The 27,150-nt window shown below is 40.0% G+C and overlaps 1 protein-coding gene across 2 annotated transcripts in view; it reads left to right on the top strand.

The window, feature by feature from the left end:
* The window catches only part of VEPH1 (ventricular zone expressed PH domain containing 1), a 177,875-nt gene that overhangs the window by 107,212 nt on the left and 43,513 nt on the right, over positions 1 to 27,150 (top strand). The window contains exons 9-10 of one of the 2 annotated variants that reach the window (XM_040974934.1): positions 21,093 to 21,232; positions 22,732 to 22,866. In XM_040974934.1, the coding sequence (XP_040830868.1) occupies positions 21,093 to 21,232; positions 22,732 to 22,866 (275 nt within the window). The remainder of the gene's footprint in view (positions 1 to 21,092; positions 21,233 to 22,731; positions 22,867 to 27,150) is intronic. The other variant, XM_040974935.1, reaches the window with a different exon arrangement.

The following is a 27,150-nucleotide window of genomic DNA, read 5'->3' as shown; positions in this document are numbered from 1 at the left end:
ATAAAATAATAATAATAATAAAGTAAAAGAGAGAGAGAGAGAGAGATATGAAGACAAAGGAGACAGAGATAGCCAGCAGGAGATCTTCCATTTGCTGGTACTCTTGTCCAACACTTAAAACAGCCAGGGCTGAGCCCTGCCAAGGGCAAGAGCTGAAAAGCCAGTCCCACCTTGGTGCAATGAACCAGCTGTGGCTAAGAAGAACTAAAATAAAGAAATGAATTTAAATATATATGTTCAGAGGAACCAGAGAAAATTCTAGAAAAACACATATCTTGTGATTTTCCCAGTGGCCAGGGCCTGAGTCCAGCAGTGTATTTGGAGAGTCCTCCCAAGAAACATCACCTCAGCTGACCTCACACTTGACTCTTGTGCCAGTACAAGGTCAGGTTCAGGTCATCACGTGCACCAGCCAAGGCACCCACCAGTGGATGCAGCTGCCTGGTCATTTCCACTCTAACTTTATCTCTCATGTGAATGGACTGGTATTGTGACTTAGCCCAGTTAATCCCACAGCAGTCCTGGTCCTCACACACACCAGCGGGTGCTGTGGTCCAGTCATGGTGGCCCTCAGTAACCCCCACCAGGCCCGTCCTCATCCCCAATTTTCATACATGCAGGAGTATGCTGCAGCCTAGCCTGGCCCATCCCCAGCCCTGGTTTTTATGCATACCAGTGGTAGGTACAGCCTACCAGGGGAACTGCAGCTCAGCAGGGAAGTGCTCACATTTCCCCTAGCAGGCCCACTCACAGCCCCAGATCATTTTCTTGCAATCCAACTTGACATGATTTGTATTCAGTCCCAACACTTGCCAGAGGGTACTATGGCCTGCATGTGTTCTGTCTGTCATGTGCCACAGTGGGCTTTTATGCCCCAATTCCAGCTCTTGCTAGTTGGTACACAATAAGTTCTAAATGTCTTATGATAAATCTGGCAAAATAAAATTAGTTATTTGAAAAAAATTTTCATCTGCCTCCAACAATTTTAGTCCAAAAATTTTTTTTAATCTCTGATAAAAAGCGAAAAAAAAAAAACCGGACATTTTCCTTCATTTTAATTTCCTGTTATTTTCCCAGGTATCTCAATTCGCCAATTTGTTACTGGCAGGAACAAACAAGCCAGAGCAACCAATGCCTGGGAGGCTTGTTTCACCATTTACTTGGGTTTACTAATTAAGATGCATCCAAAGCAAACAACCAACCAGGATCAGCAAATTATTTTGTGCATTTCCTGGATGTTTCTATTATAATAGTTTTGTTTACCTGACTCATTGGAAACAAAATCTTATTTCAAACATTCAAAATGAGGTAGCCTGCAAAAACATGTAATACAATAAAAAGAATGAATCTCTCAATATGAAGGGAAAATAAAATGAATAAGTTATTTTCAGAACTTTGTCTCTGGAAATACAATTGCAAAATACAGTTTGCAAATTTATTTCTGAACATACCAGTGGTCTTGAAAAGGATGGAAACAATATTTCTTATAAAATATAAGAAACAAAATTTCTTATAAAATCTACAGTTCATACATAGAAGTATACTAATTGCTGAGGGTAGGTGAGACAGAAACCTATTTATTTGACTAATGAATGTTGTGCTCACTGAAGTCAGTTCATCAAAGGGAGTTTTGATATTATCCAACAAACATGTCAGCATTAAGCAAACCAATACAGCAATTTCTATCTAAACCAAAGGCAGTTTTGTTCCGCTCGTCCAATTTGCTAATATCTGGGAACATTTCTGTTTGCCATGACTTGGGAAGGTAATTTGCAAAGCTGCTAATAGCCAATGGCTAGAACCCAGGGATGCTGTTAAATATTCGGTTATGCAGGATGGTCATAAGACAATAAATATTACCCAGGCTCAAATTCCAGCAGTGGTTAAAAGCACTGCCGTGGAGTCTTGCTTCTCAGATGTGGTCGGAAGCTCCACTGCGTAAGCAGCCTGTGAGTACTTGTTAGAAACAGAGTTTCTCAAACTACCCTACCCTGATTGGCTCAGCATCTAGTTTGTAAAATTCGCCCAAATGCCTGTCAGACACAGGAAAGTTTGAGAAATCCTGCTATAGAGGGATTGAAAAGTTTCAGTTGAACCTCCAGGTATAGAAAAAAAAAATCTTCTTCCTTACTACAGATTTGTGGCTTACTTAATCCATGCATCATACTTGAGATGAGTTTTCTTCTCAGAGTCACCCAACGGTCTCAGGCTTGGTGATTTGACTGTCCATGGCACTGAATTTGTGGCTGTGATTCTAGTCATTCCCTAACTCTTGTAACTGGATATGAGTTTTAAGAAAAAACAATTACACTAGGAAGCCAGGAAATTCTACTCTCTGATATACATTGGAATACGTGTTGTGCATCCTATGACTTTTTATAAACATGCCATTTATTTCCTTGGGAAAGATAGTTATAAAAGCCTCAGAAAACGTTGGGAATCAATGTTTCTTCACTGATGTTTAGCCAAGTTGTACAAATGAATTAGAAACATATGGATCACATTTCCCTTAAAATGTGCAAAGAATTAAGATTAACTGTAAGTGTGTTGGAAGCAATGTTCTGCTAAGCCTGGAACACTGAAAAGTGAGTCGAGAAGTATCCCTTTGTGTGAATTTACTTTCTGTTTATTTTTGCTGATCCGATTGGTCCTCGTTGCTTTTACAAAGGAATTGATGCGCTGTAGTTTGGGCCATCTTTTTTGTTATTAAATCCACATGATTTACGTCTTTCAAAATCTTTCAAAATAACCTTGAAAATACTTAAATAAAAGCTTTCTTTTCCAGTAAATGTGGATAGTTGTGACTGTTTCTGCATCTTTATCGTATCTTTCTACTGAATTTCCATTTTAGTCATACCAGTCCATAATTATGGTTACATGACGGGTTTCTTGCTGGCTTTTTTTCCTGTTTCTTTTTTTAAGAAAGTCTTTAATGGACAGTTGAGTCTACTATAACAGAATTAAGACAAACATAGATATTCTTTGTATTCTTACATTAATGATAATATCCAGTCTTTCAGTAATTCACTGAACTCTTACAACATTTGTTATTATTTATGTAAATTTTGTTATGCTTAACTTTGTATTTCCTGAACTACTGTGTATTTAGAATTTTTATGGCACAATGAGAATTATTCTATCTCCTTAAAATAACTCCAGAACTACATAAATAAGAGTGTTAGCTTGAGAATTTGAAGTACTGAAATAAGAGAAAACTTGCAAAGCAAAAAAAAAAGTTATAATGTTTTCCAAGTTTTTATAAATGCACTTATAAGTTATACTGGCCCACTGGTAAGGTAACCTGTCTAGGTTGAACTAGTTTTTTCAAATATTAGGTAGAGCTTAATAAATTCCCAAATACTTTTAGTCAAACACTACTATTGTAAACCTTTGAATTCAAGTACATTTTTAAGAAAGTGTGATCCTCATGCTCCAAATTAATTTTTACTTTGGCCGTATATCTATAGTTTGGTAAGCTGTTCTGATTTCTAAGGAGCCTTAATGATGTAGAAATTTCAAGACGCTGTCTTTGCAGATTGCCATAATGATGATCTACTGACTTTTGAACCAAATGTCTTCTTCCGCTTTTGATCATAGTTCTTTCCTTCTATCAGAAATGTAGTTTTAAAAAAGAACAAAGATAACAATAACTTAACATGGAACCCACTAGTTGTAAGCAAGCTTTGTGCATGGAGATGTGAATGAGCCTCTCAACACATTCATTTTGGGACAGGTTGACTTGAAGTATCACTACAGTAAAAGAGATTAAATACAATAGATTAATTTCAGGCTCATAGAATTCCCCTTCTCTCCTTCCTAATCCAAATTCTACAGCCCTCACCAACTCCAGCTTCTTGGGGAAGCATGAAATCATTTCTATCAACAGTGCATTCCTTTGTATTCCCAAACTTGGCCACTTCCCTCCAAGGAAAAAGGGCTGACATGCTGCAGATAGATGAGGGTCTGGAGATCTGGAAGGGTCAAAGGGGAAGTGGGGCGCATCCCCAGGAAACAGGAGAGCAGGAGCCTCACTTGCCTGGGCCTTGCGCTATGTCATTACTGGACAATACCAGCCCCGCAGGAGAAACAGGCCAGGAGCTGATCAGGACAGAGAAATTCCTGCAGCTATGGATCTAGCCAGAACCAGACCCTCTAGCCATCATAACCCTTCCCATGACACAGGTCACTGCCTGCCTTCCAGAAATAGTTCTTTGTCTTGGGGAACCTTCTTCTACATTCAGAGGTAGTCCACAGCTAGGCAGGCAGAAGCACTGGACATCACATTTGCTTTACTCATTGTCTGAAGGACTTAGTTCAGGCCTAAGGTGTGACAAAAGTAGCCCTCAGAAGCTGAAATTTTTCCCTGGTCCCTTGGTTAGGATTTGAAGGACTTTGTTTAGATTTCCATTGACATTGGCTTTAGGACCCTGATTTAAATAATCCAATTCCTTGCCATCTTCCATATGCATATACCTGTTGGATACTTGCTGACAGTGAGAGGGAAGGACGGTGTTGGAGTCCCAGGGCTGGATCCAGAGATGAGCATATTGACTACAACTAAGAATGTGACCACTCAGCACCAAGGGTTTCAGACTATCCTTGCCACATCACTGGAACCTTGCTTGTCCCCAGCACCTACCACAGTGATGGACAAAGAAAGTGCTTAAGACAGCATAGTTTAATCAATGCAAGAACACATGAGAAAACAAATGAAGCGCAATTAGCAGGCCTGTCTAGCACCTGACCTAATAGTTGATATGGACCACTAATGCTCAGTGTTAGGCTGGAAACTGAGTTACAAGCTTTCGTGTAGTTTGTGACTTTTCATTTAGGAGTGGGGTGACAATCTTAATTAGAAAAAGGAAAATGGAATGTCATGTGATACAACATGAAAGTTTGTAAACACAGAGACTGCTACAATTAAATTTATCCCAAGCTTGGCCTTGAAAAACAGGAAGAATGGCTAAGATGTTTGTTGATCATTTGTTGGAAATACATGCATGATATTTTTCCAAAGACAACACAAAATTATCAAAAAATGATGATAACCTTTGGTTCTTTTAGAATAAATAAGCTTCAGTGTAGTTAGTCCTTGCTAGAGAAGAATAGGGGTGAGATAGCTGAGTGGAGATGTTTGCAGGGTGGACTCCAGTAGCAGGGTGGGAACCAAGGCCTTGACTTACAGGCTTGATTTTTGCATCCATGGTCCTGTTATAGAATAATAGCTTACTCACTGCACACTGAGAAGCATCCCAAAGCTACACCTTCTAAAATCTCACAGTATTTTGATTTCCCCAAATTCAGTCAGTATTCAAATTCTGTCATTTAATTCATCGTGGACATGAATTAAATATACAGGAACATATCTGGGGGAGCAGCATTGCGTCCATGTCTAGGAAAGGTGTAGATTGAGGAGTAGAGCTAGTGAAAATGTCCTTCTGTCATTCACAGTGACTATGTTGTCTATCCTCTAAGCTTAAACAGAAAGCTGAAGTGAAATAGTAACTAACTTTGGGGCCCAGTGTAATGGGTTAATTGGCTAATCCTCCCCCTTACAAGTGCCAGGATCTCATATTGGCTCTGTTTGTGTTACGGCTGATCCATTTCCCAACCTGCTCCCTGTTTATGGCCTGGGAAAGCAGTAGAGAATGGCCTGAAGTCCTGGGACCTTGCACCCATGTGAAATACCAGAAAGAAGCTCCTGGCTCCTGGCTTCAGACTGGCTCAGCTTTGGCCATTGCAGACATTTGGGGAGTGAACCAGCAGATGGAAGATCTTTCTCTGTACCTCTTCTTCTCTCTATAAATCTTCATTTCCAACACAAATAAATAAATCTTTTTTTAGAAAATACATGAATTTACTTCATATGTATGTTAATGACTTGCAGACAACTCCTAGTTTCTTAGGTTATATATCCCTGGAGCTAAAATCAGTTGAAACCATCTTATATATAGAAACTCTTAGTTGATCATTTATTCCTCAAAACTATAGCCCACTGTGAAAACTTTGCAACAGGCTAGTAAAATCTGTAGCGCAACACAATCCATTTCTTGGTGGGAAAAAATTCCTAATGAAGATTTTGCGAGGTTTTTTTGTTTGTTTTTGTTTTGTTTTGTTGCTTTGTTTTGTTTCTTGCCAATTATAGAGATGTGGTATTCACTGTAAAGTTTTGGAAAACAGAGAAAAGGATAAGAATGATCACCCTTATCTTACCATCCTGTCACTGCTCAGTGTACTTTCTACCAGCATTTTTTCACTGTAAGAAAATATTTGGGCCAAGGGGCCAGTACTATATTTCAAAGATGCTTTGCTCTTTAATCATGATGATGAAAATTTAGGTTTGAAAATATGGAAGAGTAAACAAGTATAATATAAAACATAAGCCAACTGTATAGCTGCCTTTGCTGCAAACATTTTGAAAAATAATCTTTTAAATGGAATAATTTGTCAAAGCATTGGAAACAACAGACCTTTGAGCTGCCATTTTTTAATTTAATGTGCCAAGAGTGATTTTTCCATCAGTAAGACATTTTTCTCTCACTACTGTATTAAATACAAGATGTTATTTGTATATTGATTGGCATCATTCTTCAACATTAAAATGTCAATTTTTCAATTGTGTGAATAATTCCAAAATTGACACCAGTACTATTTAAGATTAGAAATCATAATCTAGAGCTTATATATCTTTTAGTATCATTATTAATGTAAAGGTAAACTGCTTTATAAATAGGACACTGTGACAAAACAGTATAGTTTACAAAGGACCTTTGGATCTTTCACACATTACACAATACATTTTTGGTGGAAAGAAGTAAAATACTCCAAAGTATCACATTACATTTTTTAAAATATTACCGCCAACATATTGTTTTGACATCATTGCACTTGCCACTTAGGAATGACAACTTTTCATGTAAATCTGATATCTGACTTTCTTCTTCCTGATAATTTCCTCTTGCGTGATTTTAGATATGCCTAGCAGGTGTCTCTTTTGAAACCTAACAAATTTAGAACATGGTTTTTGTTTTTATTCACAAATTTGTGAACAATCATGTCTTTTTAATATACAAGTCGTTCTAACACAAATACCAATACCACTTGTTTATCTCTAATAGAAGTGGAGCATTTGGAAACAAACCAATGATGTTTATCCACATACCAATGAGACTATTATAGGTACCCAATACCTTTCACTGACACACTTTGGCTCTATTCTTTCTTTTTTTCATTGTTAAACTTCAACAAGTAGCTAAACTTTATTGAACTTCATTCTACCAGTGCAATGTTTATTATGAAACCATCGTACAATGAGGATTTCATTATTTGTAGCTTTGTCTACAAATGTGATCATATGACTCTGTTACCTGTTTCTTCATCGGTGATGTCAGTTTCAGGGAACACTTGTTTATCCTGCTTTCCCTCGTGGTGCCCGTAGATGGTAATACAATACATGGAAAGTGTACCAATAAGTCGTAACTGGTGAACAGACTGTTGGGGAATTAAACAGAGTATGATTGTAGATTATCTACATTTGTAGAACTACCTTGTCACAACTTGTCAACAAAAACCAGAAATAGCAAGCTGCCAAAGTTTGTGAAGCAACAATGTCGTACCCTACACATTACTATGCAGTATTCATTGTCCCAGTATAAATAGTGTCCCTATTTTTAAGACACCATTTCAAAACATTGATGCTTTCAAATGCCGTGCACTCCTCAGAATGACAGCCTCACTTCTGAAAACACTTTTTGAACCCGTTTTTTATATTACATGGGAGTCATGTGCACACTTTTTCTTTTTCCAGTTGAACATTTAGTAAAAGTAACTTTTGCAGTAAGGTTTAGGCCATCTTGACAATGAATTTTAAAAAAATATTTTCAAATACTCTAGTCATTCACTTATGACATTTCTCAAAGGGATAGGACTCTAAAAGTGAAAATGTTTGTATCAGAATTACCATAAGTGGTGTAGTTGTTATTCAATTAAATTTCTATATGTGTCCTATATCTAAGATGGTGGAACATAATGGATTAAAAGGAAATTCTTTGGCCAGTCCCTGGTAGAACACATTTCTTTTCTGCTCGTGACATTCCATTTGACGTTAAAATTAAATGTAGTAGTTCCAAAAATTTTAGCATTTTCAGGTTTTAACTACAGAAGAAAATTTATCTTGTACCTTATCAGCTTGTGTTCTAGATTCGTGATTGCAAGGGTTTTCTGTGAAAGGCCAGGACATAAATATTTTTTATCAGGGACAAGTCATTTGATTTCTGTTGCAACTACTCACTTATGCAGACTCAGATAACAGTTGTGGGTATAACAATGGAGGTATTTCTGTGTAATGCATTGTTAGGGAATTTCTTCACAGAGTATCCTTCCACAAGCTTAGATGACCACTGTGTCACCTGACATTAAAAGCTTATAGGACCCCTTCATGCCTGTAGTTCATCATTGATTGAAGGATTGTTATGTGAATCATGACTACATAAATGGATTGCCATGATTGTGTTCCCATGAAACTTTCCTGAAACAAACCAGCAGTGAGCTGGACTTGGCCCATGGACAGCAGTTTGCCAATCCTTGCCCTAAATGGTAAGTTTTCTAGACCACCACGGTCATTGGAAATTTTATGCTAGATGACCTTTAAGAGTTTTTGTGCTCCCACACAAAACTTCCAGTAAAAATGATTAATGGAACACTTTTATCTCCACTATCACCAAAATAACACTTGAATGATAAGAGAGGAATTAGAAGGTATCCTATTAAGAGGATGGGGAAGAGAAGAGACAAAAATGTCAACACAACATTTGGCACAGTAAAGTAGAGCAAGATTGTTCAGTGAGTTTGCAGTGCCTACGTAGGATGACTTGTGAGCCAACAGAAGCACTGCATAAGAAGGATTTTTATAGTTCTTCTAGAGGTGATTGGAGGGGGATAACATAGCTACTGGGAAAAGTTGGCCCCTAATCTGATACAGTTTTGTGAGGTACCTCATGTGTACTTCAAGTACAGAATTAGAAAGGAATGACATCTGTTTCTAACTGTACACATCTTGGTATTCAGGGGGTTTCTGGAAGGAGGACAACTCACTGCTTAACATGCAGTATGTATACTACTGTTCTGAAACCCCTTTCCTCTGTCTTCTAAGACAGGGTAATATCTGCTAATATTTGCAGTCACCCCTGGTAGCCATTGAGGAAATTCTATCATGTAAGGAAGGGGTGGAAAATCTGGAGGCTAGACCTGACAGAAAGCAGGCTTCTGCAAGCTCATTTGCATGTCTGGATCTCCGTCCACAGAGAGAAGGGGCAGACAGAGGGTGACTGGTAGCCATGGAGTCCAGCAGGCTATGTGAATGTCTCACTGAACCACCCTGCCTGAATCCAGCAGACAAAGGCTGAGGGGTTGATAATGACAGATGAGACGTCAGCGTCCCGGGGGTTGTCCATAGCAGGCTTCACCAACTCAGCCTCTGACTCCACTCTCCTCTACCAAATAGTGGTGGGTAAAGCTGGCCGACTATTTCTAAGAGAAGAATATATTTTGTGCTCTGCTCCCTCTTTTGTCCCATAGCAGACACTGGATTGATTCAGGTCCAGTGAATGCCAATCAAAGGGAAGACATTTGACTCCTTGGGTTATCATTAATGACACTGCCAGGATTGTGTGTTCTTTGGTCTTCTATCTTCTCTCTGATGTCTTGTCTGGCCTCAGTTCATTCTACCTTCGTTTGTGCCTACCCCAGGCGCATTCCTTTCACTCTTTTAGTTGGGCTACTCTCCACAAAATTGAAAACCTTCCAATAACTCAATATTCACAAATTTGGATTTCATAATAGCGGCTTTTCAGAGAGAATTTCATTAGCTTTCAGTGTTGTCATATTGATGAAAGTGATTAGGGAGGAAGCTGGCTACTGAGTGTCAGTTTTGACAGAAGAGAAAGCTAAAATAAGATCAAACTTTGCAGTCCCACTCCCCCCTGTGGAGTAGGAAGCAAGGGATATTCAAGACACAGTGAACCTTTCTGGGTAATGAGCTGTTTCTTCTGCCACTTACCACTAGATGTCCTTGTCCGTCCCTGGAGGTGCCTGGTTCTCTGGCCTTCTGGATTTACATTCTTGTGGATGTCAAGGGCACCTGTGCTCCCAGGACCATCTGCAAGGCCATCTGCAGCAACCTGTGGTTGTTTACCCTGCAGTACGATAAGTAATTGTTGTGTTTGGGGGAATAGCAGGCATGTGCCATATTGCACCTGCAGGAAGAGCTTTGATCATCACTCAGAGTGAAGTGCACAAAGGACCAGCAGAGAGTGGAGGATGTTTTAGAACCTTAAAAAGAAGTACAATTAACCCCATCACTTCCTGGTGTACTCCTTTTTATCCTTTCATTCTTGCAGCACAGTGCAATCACATGGTTTCCTGTAAATCATGGACCTCGTTTGAATTGCGTTTTGGGAATGTGATTTCTTAAAGTAGAGGAATCTTTTGAAAGTCATAGTTCTTTGTATGTGTAGAAAATAGACTACTCCTGTGCCAGCAGTTTTATTCTCGAGGTGTCTGATGCATTCCAAGGGTCATTTAGCCTAAACTAGCTTTGAAGTCATCTATCATGATTAAGGCTTATGCAATTTTAAGAAGAGAAACAAAGGCCACCAGGATTTCTGTGATCTTTTGTGGACTGTGAAATCAGGTCCCAGTTCATCTCAACTATCACTTTCTATCTGCCAACTCCAATACCTTGATTCTTTACTGCTCTGGGCTCAGATATGAGCCACTTAGTCCCACACCATCGGACTCCCTCTCTCCTGCTCGTCCTCGGGTCTCCATAAAAATGACCCTTTCTAAGAGCAGACCTCTGAGCCCTCCTCTCCAATCCAACATAGTTGCTCCCATATTGTTCTTTCAGTGTGTGTGTTTGTTTGTGTGTGTGTTTATAAGAGAGACAGAGATCTCTCATCTGATGGTTCACTCCCTGAATGTCTGCAGCAACTGGGCCTGGACCAGGCCAAAGCCAGGAGAAGGAAACTCAGTGCAGATCTCCCACACAGGTGGCATGGGCCCCAAAAGTCACTGATTGCCTCCAAGTCACTGATTGTAAGATTTTTGATGCATCCAGCCCGTTCTCGTTAAACTCCCAAAGTATCTGTTAGGAATGGCAATGTTGTTAGATGTTTCTTTGGTGCAAGATAGCAAATGAAATCAACCTCACTCAAACATATGGTTTCCTATTTTGTTGCAGCAATTGCATCAGTGAAAAGTAAAGCATAACATGATGCAGACCATGAACGTACTTCCTTTGAAGATTCCAGCGGTCATTATAATCTGCTGGATTGTCTTCCTTACAACTAAAATTGTATTTTAAAAAATGACTTCCAAATACATGCTTTAACCTCATGATTGACTACATAAAATTAGTTGGCTTCCATTCAGTGAAACCATGACTTTGTAATGGCAGCCACACAACTGTGAAATCAATTTAGAATAGAATGATGGATATCTTAGGAAATCCAGGCATGCTTAGAAGCTACTAAAGGCTACTCCCAGCAAGAGCTTCAGCAAGATTGACCCAGTTGACGGAAACTAGATGGAGGCCCCTTGCCTCCCTACACTAACTGATCCTACATAATCAAAACTCATAGTAATACATACTTCTTCACAAGTACATTGCTGAGTTCACTGGACAGCATCCAGCCAATTTCCATTCAGAACTACTAGCTGAAGGGAACACTGAGCTAAGTGAGTCAGAGTCAGACCATTGCAGACTCATGCTTCCTTCCTTGGGGTATGAGTGAGAGAGAGGACACACACTCCATTTTCATGGAGTTTAATACTAAAATGTCCTGAAATTTCCTGACCTCAATTTTGTTGTTATGAGTTTTTTCAGAATTGCAAGGCAATTTGTATCTCATGAAATGGTACCTACAAGGGATCGTGACATGCCTGCCTCATTTGCCTCTGCAGAATCTTTGATAAATTTCTGTTTGGTAGAGTCAAATGCATATATAGCATATGGGATTCCATCAGTTCAATGTGACCACAAATGACTCTGTAATGTTGTCAAAAATCAGTTATATTATCATCAAGAAAAAAAAGTATGTATTTCCAATCCAAGTACTAACCAGGCCCAACCTTGCATAACTTCCGAGATCAGATGAGATCGAGTGCGTTCATGGTGGTATGGCCACAGACGAAAAAAAACTATGTGTTTAAGATTCATAAGATTCCAAATTAAATTTTAGGCCTAGAAACTCTGCAAGCTTCTGTGCAAATGTCCCAGATTCATTTCTGATAATGTTGATGTTGACTACTTTATTTCTTAACTATTTGAAGACCCATTTGGTGACTCTCAAGCATGTGTAGTGGGATAGGATCTGTGTTTGGGTAAGTGCCAGCTCAAATCCCTCTTGCCGGAGCTCAGTTAGACTTATCGTGGTAGTCAGAGGGGACATACTTTGTAATGCTGCCACAAATTCACTGGAGAAGTTATAAAGAGCTAATACTGTCACTTAAAGATAAGGCCAGAGGCTGGAATTGTGGTGTAGCATATAAAGCAGCCATTGCAGCCACTTGGGGAGTGAACCAGCTACAGGAAGATCTCTCTCTCTCTCTCTCTCTCTCTCTCTCTCTCTCTCTCTCTGTGATTCTCCTTCTTTCTCTGTAACATCTGCCTTCAAATAAAAATAAGTAAATAATTTTAAAAAGCTGTCATATAATACAGTTGGATTTTAAGTATCTCAGCAGTTGCCAGCAAATTCTGGGACATAAATGGCTCCTTGTTCATTCTGTGATTCCCAGACTCCCCTCCATAAGAGAGGTCCTATAGTCAAGAAAAATGAGGACAACATAGACTTTATTAATACAGAAACATTCTATTTAACACCAAAGTAAAGACATCATCATCATGGAAATGGGGAAATTGAACTATAAGCTTTGCTGTGATTTCAAGCATTTTGAGTCTCAAATTTTTCAAGAAAAGAAGAACTTTTGGACTGGGTCCATTGCAATTCTGTGTGACATGAAGGAATCATTTCGATCTTTAGGATTTAATGATTTTGAACTGCACCTGGCATCAGATTCTTACACATGGCAAATCTCCAAGTTCATAGGGATTCTGGGCACAGGAGACACTCCAATGTGCCCTGATGAGTGGATGTTGCCTCTGAACCCCGAAGTTCATGACATCCCATGAGCCATCGGGAAATAGCCAAGTTAGGGATAAGAGGATTCTATTCATTTTCACTCAGTTCTTTGGTAGGTCTTTCTGTCTTCAGCAACAGAACCAAACACATAACTGGCTATTGCACATTTACTAAAAGTCTGAACTTCTGGAAGCTGAATAACATTACTACTCTATTTTATCTTGCAACTTTTTCTATAGGCAGCAATGAAAACATGAAGGTAGAAATAATTGACCAGAATTCATGTTTTTTAATCAACTCTATTTAGTGTTAATCATGATAATTTAATGCCATCATTACTGGATTTTAGACCACTAAGTGAAAAAAAGTTAACAAGTTACACATAAGCACACCTTGGAAAAGCAATGGATGAGACTGAATATTTTAAAAATACATTGACTTGAGTCATGTTAAACATCATAGAAAATGAAGTTTCCTGAAGTTTCCTTTTGCCACAGACATCCAAGAGGCAATTATTTATTTCCTTAAAAAAAAGTCAAGTCAGCTGGACTTCCTCCGAAAAGAAGTGTGAGTCTGAATGGGATTATGTCACCTCACTCAGCTCTACTGTTAAGTACTAAACCACGATTAAACCTGGCTCTGACTTGGAAGGTTCTCTCGGAGCTCATTGTGCAGAGCCACACTCTGCCCATGGCCAACTAGGATGAGTTCTCAGGACAGTTATCTACCAAGAACCTCAGCTCCGCTGGCTCCTGTCTGCTCCACAGCAGGCACAATGGTGACCCATGAAAAATGAGCCTCGGAGGTTTTGTCTACCTGTGCGTATGAGCTATGCTTTCATTTCAGTTGGGCCACCTGGGAGTGGCTCTCCTTCCAAGGAATCCCCTTCCCCGTGATGTGCCACAGCCAGTCTAAGTAACTCACTTCCCCCAAACCACAGCCCAAAGATGGGGAGTCGGGGCCCATTTGTCATAACTTTATACTTCTCCCTTTCTGCTCACAATTTCCCCTGCCAGAACTAAAACCATGCTCTTGTTCTTACCTCTTTAAAATAGCATTGCTTTTACCAAGAGGAAAAAAAAAAAAGGAAAGAGGCATCACAAATCAGGGATCTTGTGGTCCATATCCTACATATTCCGGTATTGATAAACTAAGAGGAGTCAAAGTCATTTAGAAAAGTCTTTTTTTGAGACAAAATCCCCACTAGCTATTGCCCTGAAGGGTAAAGTTTAGCCCATGGTTCTTTGGTACACTTCTAGTTTTTTTTAAGATTTATTTATTTTTATGAAAAAGACAGATATACAGAGAGGAGAGACAGAGAGCAAGATCATCCATCCACCAATTCACTCCCCAAATGGCCTCAACAGCTGGAGCTGCGCCAATCTGAAGCCACGGTTCTCCCACGCAGGTGCAGGCACCCAAGGCCTTGGACAGTGTTCAACTGCTTTCCTAGGCCACAAGCAGGGAGCTGGATGGGAAGTGGAGCTGCCGGGATTAGAACTGGCATCCATATGGGATCCCAGCGTGTTCAAGATGAGGACTTTAGCTGCTAGGCCACCGCGCCAGGCTCATTTGGTACACTTCTAACTAAGTCTGCTCCATCACCAATCCCACACCTGCTCTACTGCTGGGTACACTGAGGCATCAGCGGACCAAGACTGTCAACTACCAAGGGCAAAAGAGAACAACATTTAAAAGTATGTTAGTTCTATGGTCATCAGTGAGACATCATTTAATTAGCATTAACAAGTACAACTTTTATTCTATTATTTTTTTAATCACATAAGTACAAATTCATAGCAGAATTTTTAAATTCAGAAACACACTCATGTGTCCCTGAATGACAAATGAGTCTAATTCCCAAATTCCCCTCCACATGAGAGGTCTTAGAGTAGAAAAAAAAGGGACAATACAGTCCATATTAATGTAGAAACATCTTATTTAACATCCAAAGTCATCATAAACTAAGACATGGGAAATTTGAATCATAAGTTTTGCTATGATTTCAAGTGTTTTTAATCTCAAAAGCATTTTAAAGCGTGAAGCCCATTCTACATTTTTCTAAAAACTCGTCATTTCTGTCTGACTTCAAACACATGTTTTTATTTCCTTTGGAAAAGTTTCAATCAGGCAAAATACCTGTTGCATTCTTACGATTTTTCCTACTTGATTTAGGACGGTTATATAGCTAAATGGCAGTGTCCTTTATTCATTCCCTGCCCGTGTTTCGAATCACATCTGTGTCTTTGAAATTCATCAAAAGAGAATTAAGCAGGAGATGGAAGAAATGACTTCAAAGGCTCCTGTCTTGCCAGTGTCGAGCTGCAGGAGAAAACCTCCTCCAATGATGCTGTTGTCACCTGTCCTGCACTGAGTACCAAAGCCTGCCCTGGTAGTCCTGGGCACAGGTAACCTTGCCGGACCAGTCATCACCAACACTTTCTGAGTCTCCATGGTCTCACATGGACTAAGAGATTCAGAGATTAAAAAAATGCATAAGCTCATTCCAAAAACTGAATTATTATATTATCTCACAGTTCAGTTTCTGCATATGAACTAAGAAGAATTTAAACCAGGGCCCCAAAATAATGTTAGTGTACTCATGTTTGAAGCAGTGTTATTCACAGCGGTTGAAAGCTATCATCAACCCAAATGCCCATTGAAAGAAAGATGCATCAGCAAAAGATGAGCAATACTTTAGCTTCTGTGATTTTCCTTCTCAACTGAAGTCGTTGTCTAGTTATTAAAAATAAATAAATAGACAAATCCCAATTTAGGGACATTCCACAAAGCACTTGAAAAAGTCAAAGTCACCAAAAACAGGGAAAATCTTAAATATGTCATAGCCAGAGGAACTTAAGGACACACACTGGGTAAATTCCATGTAGGAATTTGAATGAGATTCTAGAACAGAAACGGAATATTAAGTCAAAACTAAGGAAATCAGCATGAACAATGGACTTCCGTTTATGGTATTATCAACATTGATTCATTGCTTGAAACAAATGGACCACACTAAAATAACATGGTAATATAGAAGAAACTGGTTGTCTAACATATGAAAAACCATAATATAATTAGTTTTATTTTGCAAATCTAAAGACACACTATTCCAAAAAAAAAAACTCCAAAATGCCTTTCAAATATTTGTTTGTTTACATGCATTCATTCATACATACATACAAACACACACAGATACACAGAGAGAGTTCCTGTGCACTGCTTCATTCCCCAAGTTCCTGCAGTAGCTGACACTTGACCAGGTGGATACTGGGAGCCAGAATTCAATCCACATCTCCCACATGAGTGACAAAAGCCCAGAACTTGAACAATCATTTGCAGCCTCACAGGACATTCATCAGCTGGAAGCTGGAGTCAGGATCTAGAGCCAGGTCTGAATCCAGGCACTCCAGTATGGAATGTGAATACCCCAATCGGTATCCTAACCATTCGGTCAAATGCCCAACCTGTGATGACTTTTACTCAAAAAATAAAAGAAAAGTAATGATAATATACATATTTGGGGAATTTTAACCATACAACATAACAAGCAAAATAATTAACTTTGGTCTTTAGAAAAAAAAAAATCAAGTCCTTTGATTTTTGGAGAAAGAAGCCGCATTCTGTCAAAAATGAAGAAAACTGTCAGATCAGCTTGACTATGGAAAGTGCTACACATGTGAGAAAGTCTGAGCCCTTCAACTCTTTTAAGAAGAAAAAGTAACTTTTGGGGCATCAGTTCTTGTAGAGTGCACAAAAAGCTCATGGAAAATACATACTCTAGAAAAAGTTGAATGCATTCGGAATGTTTTACATCAAAATAAAATTATCTCTAATCTTAGTTTTTTCTGTTTGAAATACTTGTATAATGAAGATATTTTAATGATGCAGACACTATAAACATTTCACGTGAAATCAGTCGGAACACTGCACCTTACATACTGATTTTTAGGGGTCCCTTTTCTTTCTTCTTCACACTTTCTCCAAGTTTAAAATCTTGGTCATTTTTCAAGTTCCAACTAAAATATCACCTCCATGAATTCTCCTTGTTCTTTAGAGTGAATTTTTCTTTGAGCAGTCAGCAGCTGGGTGTCCTTCCACTATTTCGTGGAATGTAAACAGTTGGTAGCCATTGTTCACAGATGTTTTTACCATTTGACTGTAATCTTCTTAAGAGTAAGGTCAATCCTGTGGCCAAAAAACTTTGAGCTCATTGTCTGACTTCCATCCATCCATCCATTCATTCACATCTCCCACAGCTAGTTACTGCATGTGTACCACTCTATATGAATGAATAAATAGGAAGGAACAAACTACAGAGAAAATTTAACAGCTAAACTTTAATGTTGGAAGGAAATGTTTCTAATCTAGGAAAGTTCTGGGGGAAAGGGGGGAGGGGACAAATGTGAAGGGCAAAACTTGATACAAACCAGGTTTTCTGAAAGCATTAACAGAAGCCTTGTATCACAGAACTGATTTATCTGTATAGCCTGTGCCTGTGCTTCTGAGCAAAGGGTCTCTCTCTTCTGTATATTTGACCGTTTCATCAGATCTAAGACTCCTGTGGTTTGTATACAAAAAGCTGACACACTTAGGATGGGTGAAATAAATCTAATTAATGTTCCTTTTCAAAAGAAAACATGAATGAGCAATAGGAAATTAGGGGAAAGAAAAAGATATTAGAGCAAAGACTCAGAGTCCAATTTACAACTGTTGAGATATCTACATGGGTTCTTTGAAAAGAACAGAGTCTCTTTTGTAATGTTCTGTAGAAGCAAAACATATTGCTTGCTCAGTGTGTACCTTGCACCTAGAGTTATTCAAAATGCGACCTGTGCTTTGTGCCCTTATGGGCTTTGTTTACTTGCTTTCCTATTTATTTGGTATAGATTCATTTAAAATCAATTTTCAGAATATCAGTGCTAATTTTTTAAAAACTATTGTGCTCAGATAATTTCCAGTAGGTTTATTTGAAGTTAATATTGTTCTCTACTGTAGCCCCTGATGTCTTTGTCACTGCCTGGTCTCTCGGTCTGTTTCAAACACCCTTTCCACCTATGACTGGTCACTCCCCAAATCCATACGTGACTTATAATTGTATGCAAGGATATTAAATGGTTAATATCACACAGGTAGTTGTCTACTACATCAACGTCTTAGAATCACAGAAAGCTATTAAGAGTTCTATATAAATCTCTAACTTTCCCTCTGAAATTATTATTTTGTTTCCAAGACTTTCTCCTCCAATGCATTATTTCCCACTCTCCCACATCTCGTCCCAACTTTTCCTGAAAACTCTGTTACTTCACACTGAGCCCTGAGGATAATCAGACTGGACAAGTCAGCCCCATCCACTAAGGAGTTTGATCCACTGTCTTAGCATGGACTCGTAGGCTTCCATCACCTTTTAAGAAATGCTAATCCACGGCCACTTTTTAAGAATAGAGCATATTGTGAGCCATACATGGGTATGGACAAACCATGGCTGGGCTGGAACATCCAACAGCAAGAACCAGATTGGGTGGAAGGCCAGTCAGGAAAAGCCACAGTTCCTGCTATGATAGGAAGTGGACTGAGTAGGGTTGGCTCATGGACCCACTGGTAAGCGTGAAACCTGGCACTGGGAGAGGTTCTGATGGAGGAGCCTGGGCAACTCCTCTGGCAGGACACAGACCCAGCAGGTAAACGCAAGAAACATGATAGGAAACAGCCCAGAAAAGGCCATGGAAAGCTACCCACTGGCATACAATTGGCAGACGTGGGGGCAAGACCAGGCTGAATCTGTCCGCATCATCCACTGGCAAATCCAGGCACCAGTGTGGGTCGACCCAGGTTCGGTCGCCAACAAAGACTAGTGCACATTATGGAATGCCGAGGTGAGGTTGCCTGTACCAGAAGGGACCGCAGCGCCCAACCAGCCTGAGAACAAGAAAGGAAGTGGGCAGAGCCGGCAGGGGAATAAGGGAGGGTTCCTTTGCAGGACAGCTACTTCCGCAGGAGAGCATGGGCTGGGATGGGGGCAGACCAGACTAGGCAGAGCTATCACACCTGCGTGCCTCATGTGGACTAGATCAGGGAAAAGCTGGGCTGGGATGATTATTCCTACTGGTGCAAACAAAATTAAAGTGGGTGAGGGTTGTTTGGGCTTAGACGCAGCATCAACTGGAATGTGGGAGAGGCCTGGGAGGGAAATAGTGGGCTCATCCCTCTTGGGTTACCACTCCCACAGGGGGACATAAAACTAAGACAGCTGCTGGGGTGGAATGGGGTGTGGGACGGACTGGATTACTGCTACACTTACTGGCAAACCAGGGTAGGGGGTGGGCCTGGTGGGGGTTATTGTGGGTCGCTCCAACCTAGGCTGCAGCTCCCGCTGGTTTATGTGAGGGCCAAGTATGTGCTGGACAGAACCAGGCTGGACTGCAACACCCATTGGTTCCAGTGGAAGTCGGGAGTGAGAACAGAACCAACCCAGCAATTGCAACCACCAGCTGATTGGAGCGATGGACGGTGCCAGGCCCTGTACTTGTTAGCACATACAAGAAGTTTCTTTGGAGATCTTCCTAATCTAAATGCTGGACTCAGAACCCTAACGAAGAAAAGAGAGAAGACAGAACAGGTCAACCAACCATCTCAGCTATGATGGACTATGTCAATCAGTGGATTTTTCAAAGATCTCATAGTGCTTGGAGTGGCAAGATTGACAGCGATTCATAACTGTGGCAATATCAAAACCACTTGAGCAAGAACCTCAGAGCATGCCCTACATCCGGGACCTGGGGAGGGTGGCCCAAAGCTTTGGGACCCTGCACCTACATAGGACACCCAGAAGAGGCTCCTGGCTCTTGACTTTGGATCAGCTCAGCTCCAGCCATTGCGCTCACTTGGGAGATGAATCATCAAACGACAAATCTTCCTCTCTGTCTCTCCTCCTCTCTGTATATCTGACTTTGCAGTAAAAATAAATAAGTCTTTTTTAAAAATTCAGAATAATTCTGAAAATAAAATATCAGGCAGACTAGAACTCAAAACATCTCGGAGATATTAGCTCCACTGAGTTTCAACCCTGGCTCTGCCCTAGTTGAGCATTGCTTTTCCAGATATGAACACTGCTCTCTATTCATCTGCTCAGACACTGTTTAGCTATCTGATAGACAGCGCGGTATAACAGGCAACAGGGCAATACTGAGGGCCTGCTAGAATGACATCTTCAAAATAGGAATGACAACAATTATCTTGTAAAACTATAACAATGAAATGCAAGCAGATACTCATGGCACACGGAAATCGCTCTGTTATATCAAATTTAACTCGGGGTCTTGCACATAGCAGAAAAGCTCATATTTGCTTTGCTCGTTGCATCGATTCATTGTTGACTGTATCCACGTGAAGCTTTTCCTGCCTCGGCTCCACACCACCACCACCACCTACAACTTTCTCGTCCCTAAATGTAGCTCTCCTTAAGTTGCCCTGCTGAAGCTCTTCAGCAAGACCAGATGAGGACAGTTCCTTTGGAGCCACAGCCATGGTCTGAGTTTGAAGTTGTGTCCGTGTCACTTCGCCACCACCAGCACACCACCAGAGTATGACATGCACAGTTCTTAGTGCACCATTCACTGCCCTGAAACTTCCGGGATTTCCTCCATCCTTTTGTCTGTTCTTCACAAACATCCAATCAAGTGAGAAGGCTTTATCTTCCACTGGAGTTGCTTGGCGATTCCTCACACACCGTTAATTCAAACAAGTGAATGATGAATAGAATACAGCCTATTTAACGCATCTTCATTTAAATCTACTTTCCATGTGATGGATCCATTCTCAAATACATTCCTGCTTGCCATTGTTAATTCTCACTTTGAAATCTGAAGGTTTTTCCAAAGGTGTTTGTATATTGAAGAAGTAAATGTAACTGGAAACATGTAAGCTTTTCGCATTTGTATTTTTGTTTTCTAGATACAGTGAGAAGTTGTGTGGCAAAGTTATTCTTCACCTGCTCCCTGAAGGGACACTACTGCCTGTACAGCAAATCCAGTTTTATCCTCATCAGCCAAGAACCTCAGCCGTGGATCCAGATCATGTTCCTCTTTCAGCAGGTACACAGAATTCCTGCCCACCAGGCTCCTCGGCAAGCTGGTAGCATAGGAGTTTGCATTCATTTTTACCATCTTTTTTTTAAGATTTACTTCCTTTTATTGGAAACACAGATTTACATAAAAAGGAAATACAGAGAGAAAGATCCGTTGATTCCACTCCCTAAATGGCAACAACAGCCAGAACTGAGCCAGTCCGAAGCTAGGAGCTAGGAGTTTTTTCCTGGTCTCCCACACGGGTGCAGGTTCCTCAGGCTTCGGGCCGTCCTCTACTGCTTTCCCAGGCCACAAGCAGGGAGCTGGATGGGAAGTGGAGCAGTCAGGGCATGAACTGGTGTCCATACAGGATGGCATGAATCAGTGCCCAGATGGGTCCCATCACTTGCAGGGTGAGGAGGATTACAGCTAATTGAACCATCGTGCTGGGCACCCAAGGAGTCTTCTTAACACTTAATGATCCCTCACAGCGAGCAGCTAGCATATTCTAGATCCCATACCGTTTCCTACTCAATAATGAAAATGTTCATTGTTATAATAGTAGTGAAATTTTTCTGAGAAAAAATTTTACATACAGATTATCTAGAGTCTCATAATTAAATACTTACAAAGTCATTGACATAGAAAGTATAATTTTATAAGTCAAACTCTTAATCATATATAAAGATGAAAATTAATTCAAATGGCTTGTATACTCTTCATTGATGTCCTGCATGATTTTATGAAGTCATTCCCTGAAGCTAAAAGACTTCTTATGTTTTTGTGCATAATATCACAATATATAAATGTTACTAGACTCATCATTGATTGACAAGTATATAAATGGAAATCCTCCTTTGAAAGGGGGATTTTCACTGACTTCATGAGATATACAAATAAATGTAATTTCTTCACAGTGACAATTTCATTTCCCAGCAATTCCAGAAAATGTTTCCTAAAACTTTAGTAATTTTCATTTGCTACATATTTTAGGATGAAAATGCCTCTTCCCTTACACACCCACTTATAATGCTCATACTTGAGTCACTGTATAATGAACACTTAGTTAACTTGTCTTCTTCATGACCTACTCTGAATGAGCAAATTTGATTTCTATTCATGATCTACTCTGAGTGAGCAAATTTGATTTCTATACTCTTAATTTCTTGTCTTCATTTACAAAACCTTGATATGAAAATAAATTTGAAAAATGTGTTTATATTAACAGCTTTCCAATTAAAGGTTGTCTTTGGGAAATCATTGAGATAAGTATCAGCTGCTTTGGAAATTCTATTTAAATCTTTCCATTTTCTGTTATAAAAATGGAAAGCCTGAAATATGCTTGCTTTTCAAGATAGATCAATATTTAAACATTTTATTTAGATTTAAATCATGTTAAAGTTCAAACCAAGCGTAAAAAGGGTCTAGAAATCACTCAAATGACATAGAGATAATATACTCTCTCTCTTTCCCTCTCTTTTTCTCTCTCTCTCTCCCTCCCTCCCTGTACCCATCCACATTTTCAGAGCTTGTTTCCTGAGCCCTTGTCCACACAGAGTCATTCTATTCAATTTCTCAGAGCCCTATGGGAGAAAACCCAGGCAGGAGATGCCCACAGCTTTGAAACCGCCATGATGGAGTCCACATTTCCACAGCCAAAGGTACAAATATGTCTTTCTTGGACATTTATTTTTCAACCAAGATTCAAGATCGCCATGTAACAGCTTGCCACTTTCTTAACAGCACAATTTGACTTTATTTTTCTTTGCTTTGCTATTATGAGAAAGCTCTCTTTTACAAAAGATTTAATGTCTTTATTTGAGAGCCAGAGTACAGAGAGGGAGGGACAGGAATAAATCTTCTAACTAAAGAAGCCAGTGATTCACTCCCGAGATGGCCACAGCAGCCAGGACCAGGTCAAAGTCCCCTCCTTAAGTGTTGATGTCCACGCAGACTCGGGACAGCACGCTATTGCTACTCCAAGCCACTGTCCTTTGAAGCCTGTGGACTGCAGAGAACAGCTCCAGGGGAGCCACACAGAAACTGAATGTGCTGTGTGCAATAGCAAACAACTTACACAAGAAGATGGCATGCTGAAGGACAGAGCAGGAGGAGGGAATGGGGCTCCAGATTCCCTGGTGCCTTCCTGCCTTCCCTCCACACAGGCTCTCAGGACGTTGTGCTCTGCAGACCCCACAAGCAAGAACAAGAAGATATGGTGATCAGGAAGTGAGAGGATACGATCCTAGTGAGAGAACTTGATGAGTCATGAGGTGTGATGTGAGACACAGAGCATTTAGAAGTGTAGAAACATTGTTCTCGGCACACAATTATGACCTCCTGAGCAGGCAGCAATCAGAAAAAGACCAAAGTGTGGAACTAGACCCATCCATAAGGGTGAAACCAGCCAACCAGTCTTGTAGATGCATTGACACGCTCAGATCGTCCTAAGCCACAAGTCATAGACCTCAGTATAGGAGAGTATGATTAAAGGAAGTCTAACTAGAGACAGGCAAGCTACTTAGAAGGTTAGTAACGTCAAATAGGAAATGAAGGCTTATTTATTTGTAAAGCAAGAGGAGTGGGAAGAAAGAGAGAAATCTTCCATCTGCTGGTTCACTCTCCAAATGCTTTCAATAGCCAGTGCTGGGACAAGTTAGATCCAGAAGTCTCCCACAGGGCAGCAGGGACCCAAAAGCTTGAGCCATAACGCTTTGCCTCCCAGGATATGTATTAGCAGGAAAATGAATTAAGCAAAAAATCAAATCAGATAATCCAATATGAATGCAGGAGTCCCAAGAGGCAGTTGAATCCCCTGTGCCACAACCAATACACTGTGGTTTGATTTATATATCCACCCCCTGCAAAAAAAAAAAAAAATCACATATTAAAAATTAAGCCCCAGCATGGTAGTGTTAAGAAGTAGGGTTTTCAGAAATGATTCAGTCATGAAGGGAGAACCCTTATAAATGCGATTAGTGACTTCATCGCCAGGTAGGAGGAACCAATGAGGCCACTGTGCTGTTTCACCGTCTGCCACTGCACAGTGTTCAAAGCACCATGTGGGAAGTAGAGACTGAGTCATAAGTAGACACTAGCCCTGCCTATGCCTTCATCTTGAACTTAGACTTCTCAGCCTCCAGAACAGTGAGATATAAATATCTATTTTTTTCTAAACTACACAGTCTCAGGTATTTTATTATAGCAGAACAAACAGCCTGAGACAGACGAGTTGACTAAAGTTGGACATAATCTTATAAATGTGTAGGGTTAGAGAGCTATTAAGGAAGTCCACTGAACAGGATTTGGTGTCCGATGAAGAAAACAGAGGATGTCTTGAGGTACACTGCTAGGGCGAAAGGACGAAGACATTAGCCTGGAACAGAGTCCTCAAAGGAGGTTCATTCTGGTAGGGGAAGGAGAGCATTCTGATTTTGAGTCTGAGCTATCTGTGTAGATAACCAGATGGACACAGTGCTTGAAATTCTTGAAAGAAAGACATGACCAGAGATACAGATTTACAAGACACAAGGCAGCACCTATTTCATATCGGGCGACTGAATCACTCAAGGGACATGCGTCTTGAGAGTACACCATGGTTATTGATCTCTTACAGTAAATAGTATCAGCTTTCCTCTTTCCTCTTTCTCATACTCAGAGATCGTTTTTAATTTTATTGTGAAGATAGTTCAATAAAAAGTATTGGTTGCTGAGGAGGAAACAAAAGATTTTGGAAATATGTAATCATGGAGTCACTCCTTTTTCTATGAGAAGCACAACAAACAATAGAAGCTTAGATTCAAAGCACAAACATCTGGCAACTGAGCTAATCAAACACTTATAAAACTAACCAAATATCTCAAGTGCTAAAGAACTGAAACAGAACAATAAATGAGTGTGATTCCTCACAAATATATTTTGGATGGTCTGCAAAGACAGTGAAAGTACATCCAATTGTTGAACCACTTTTTCTTTCTTATTTTGGTTGAAAAATGTAACATGCAGTGTTTAGAATAGGGCCCAGTGTGGTAACCTAGCAGCTAAAGTCCTCACCTTGCAAGTGCCGAGATCCCATATAGGCACAGGTTCCAATTCCCACATCCCCGCCTCCCATCCAGCTGCCTGCTTGTAGCCTGGAAAAGCAGTCAAGGACAACCAAAGCCTTGGGACCTTGCACCCGTGTGGGAGATTCAGAAGAGGCTCTGGGCTCCTGGCTTCAGTCAGCTCGGCTCTGGCCGTTGCAGTCACTTGGGGAATGAGTCAATGGATGAAGATCTTCCTCTCTGTCTCTTCCTCTCTCTGTATATCTGACTTTCCAATCAAAATAATTTTTAAAAAATAAAGGAAAAGCCACAATTGCATCAGCATACGGTAAAATGGAATCTTTGCACATTCATTCAAATTTTCAACTGTTGCATCATGTTGAAAGATAATGCTTCAAATTCTTAAAAATTTTTCATTGTGAGCTGTATTTTAACAAGAGACAATTGACAAATTAAAACTTGGCTGCTTCAAGTCCTAAGAGATCAAAAAAATTTTGGCAACCAGTTTTATGCATGCTCTCAAGTATACTTATTCATATTTCTTCTATTTCATACCAATAAATATTCCCTTAGGGAAAGATGAACTGTAAATGAAACTTTTTGAAATGTTCAAAGTTTTACAATTTGGTTTACTCCTGAGTGAGGAAGAGCTTTGATATCTGGATTGCCTCCCTATATTTCTTAATCAAGTGGATTTTCTCCAATTTTTTTTCTGTGCACTGCCTTCAGAATAGCTATGAGTATACTGCACATTCTGTCTTATTTCCACAATCTGGGTGGATTGACATGTACCCAAGTGACCTGAAGGTGATAGACGTATGTGCTCCTGCCACTGTGATGAAGACTCATGGCAGCCAAGTGCATTCAGATGTGTAGGGAAAAAGGAAGAAACTCCTTGAGAAAATGTTGGTGTATCTAGGATTTAAACTTTCGCATGCTTTGTGGTAGTGGTTGCTTTTTAATAGTATCCTGGAGTTTTGTTTTTAATTGCATGTGTTTATTTTATAATAGTTGATTAATTATTTATGCTTTATTGGAAAGGCAGAGATAAAAAGAGAGATTCCTCACTTTCTAGATGCCCACAATAGCTAGAGCTGGATCAGTCCAAACAAGAAGCCAGGAACTCAGACTAGGTCTCCCACTCGGTGATGAGGACCCGAGCACTTGATCCTCCCAGGATGTGCATTAGCAGGCAGCTCTAATCGAGCACAGAGCTGGGACTTCATTGCCAAGGTATTGGATGGGAACATCCCAAGCAGTAACAGTCACTGCAGCAAATGCTCACCTTAGAATCTTGTGAGTTTACACCCATGCATTATTTTTGACAAGTCTACTACCTTGCAGAATGTTTGAGAACAGTGGTTTTCATCATGCTTAGCATTTCAACAATATTACACAGTTCTTGGCTCACATAAACATCTCCTCAATAAATAATAGTTATCAATTGGATAGACAAATGAATCCTATCTTTTTCCAGATGGTACATTGAAAACAAACTGACATGTTGAAAATCAGTGACAAATTTAGACCCAGGATACACACCGTGGTGACATCAAGATTGTCACCAACAAATATGTTTCTCTCCTTTGGGCACATGATGTTGAAGGGAAGGCTTAACCATGTGACTTGTTTGAGCCAATGAAATCTGAGAAGGGATATGTGTCACATGAACTGGAAATTTATCAGAGCCAGTGTGTGTTCCTACTGCCACAGTGAGTAGGAGCAAAGGTTGATGTTGAGTTGCCAGGAGAGACAGACCACCTGGAAACTGGAGCTAACATGTGGGCTTGCACAGAAGGAAGAAGTCATGTTTCCTTTTTTTTTTTTTAAAGATTTATTTTTATTATTTTTTCATTGGAAAGGCGGATATACACAGAGAAGAGACAGAGAGGAAGATCTTCC

Source organism: Ochotona curzoniae, unplaced genomic scaffold, assembly GCF_017591425.1.
Source record: "Ochotona curzoniae isolate NIBS_2020 unplaced genomic scaffold, NIBS_Ocur_1.0 contig_2599, whole genome shotgun sequence".
Taxonomy (NCBI): Eukaryota; Metazoa; Chordata; class Mammalia; order Lagomorpha; family Ochotonidae; genus Ochotona; species Ochotona curzoniae.
The sequence above is the reverse complement of the archived record's forward strand: the minus strand, read 5'-3'. Positions and strand labels throughout refer to the sequence as shown.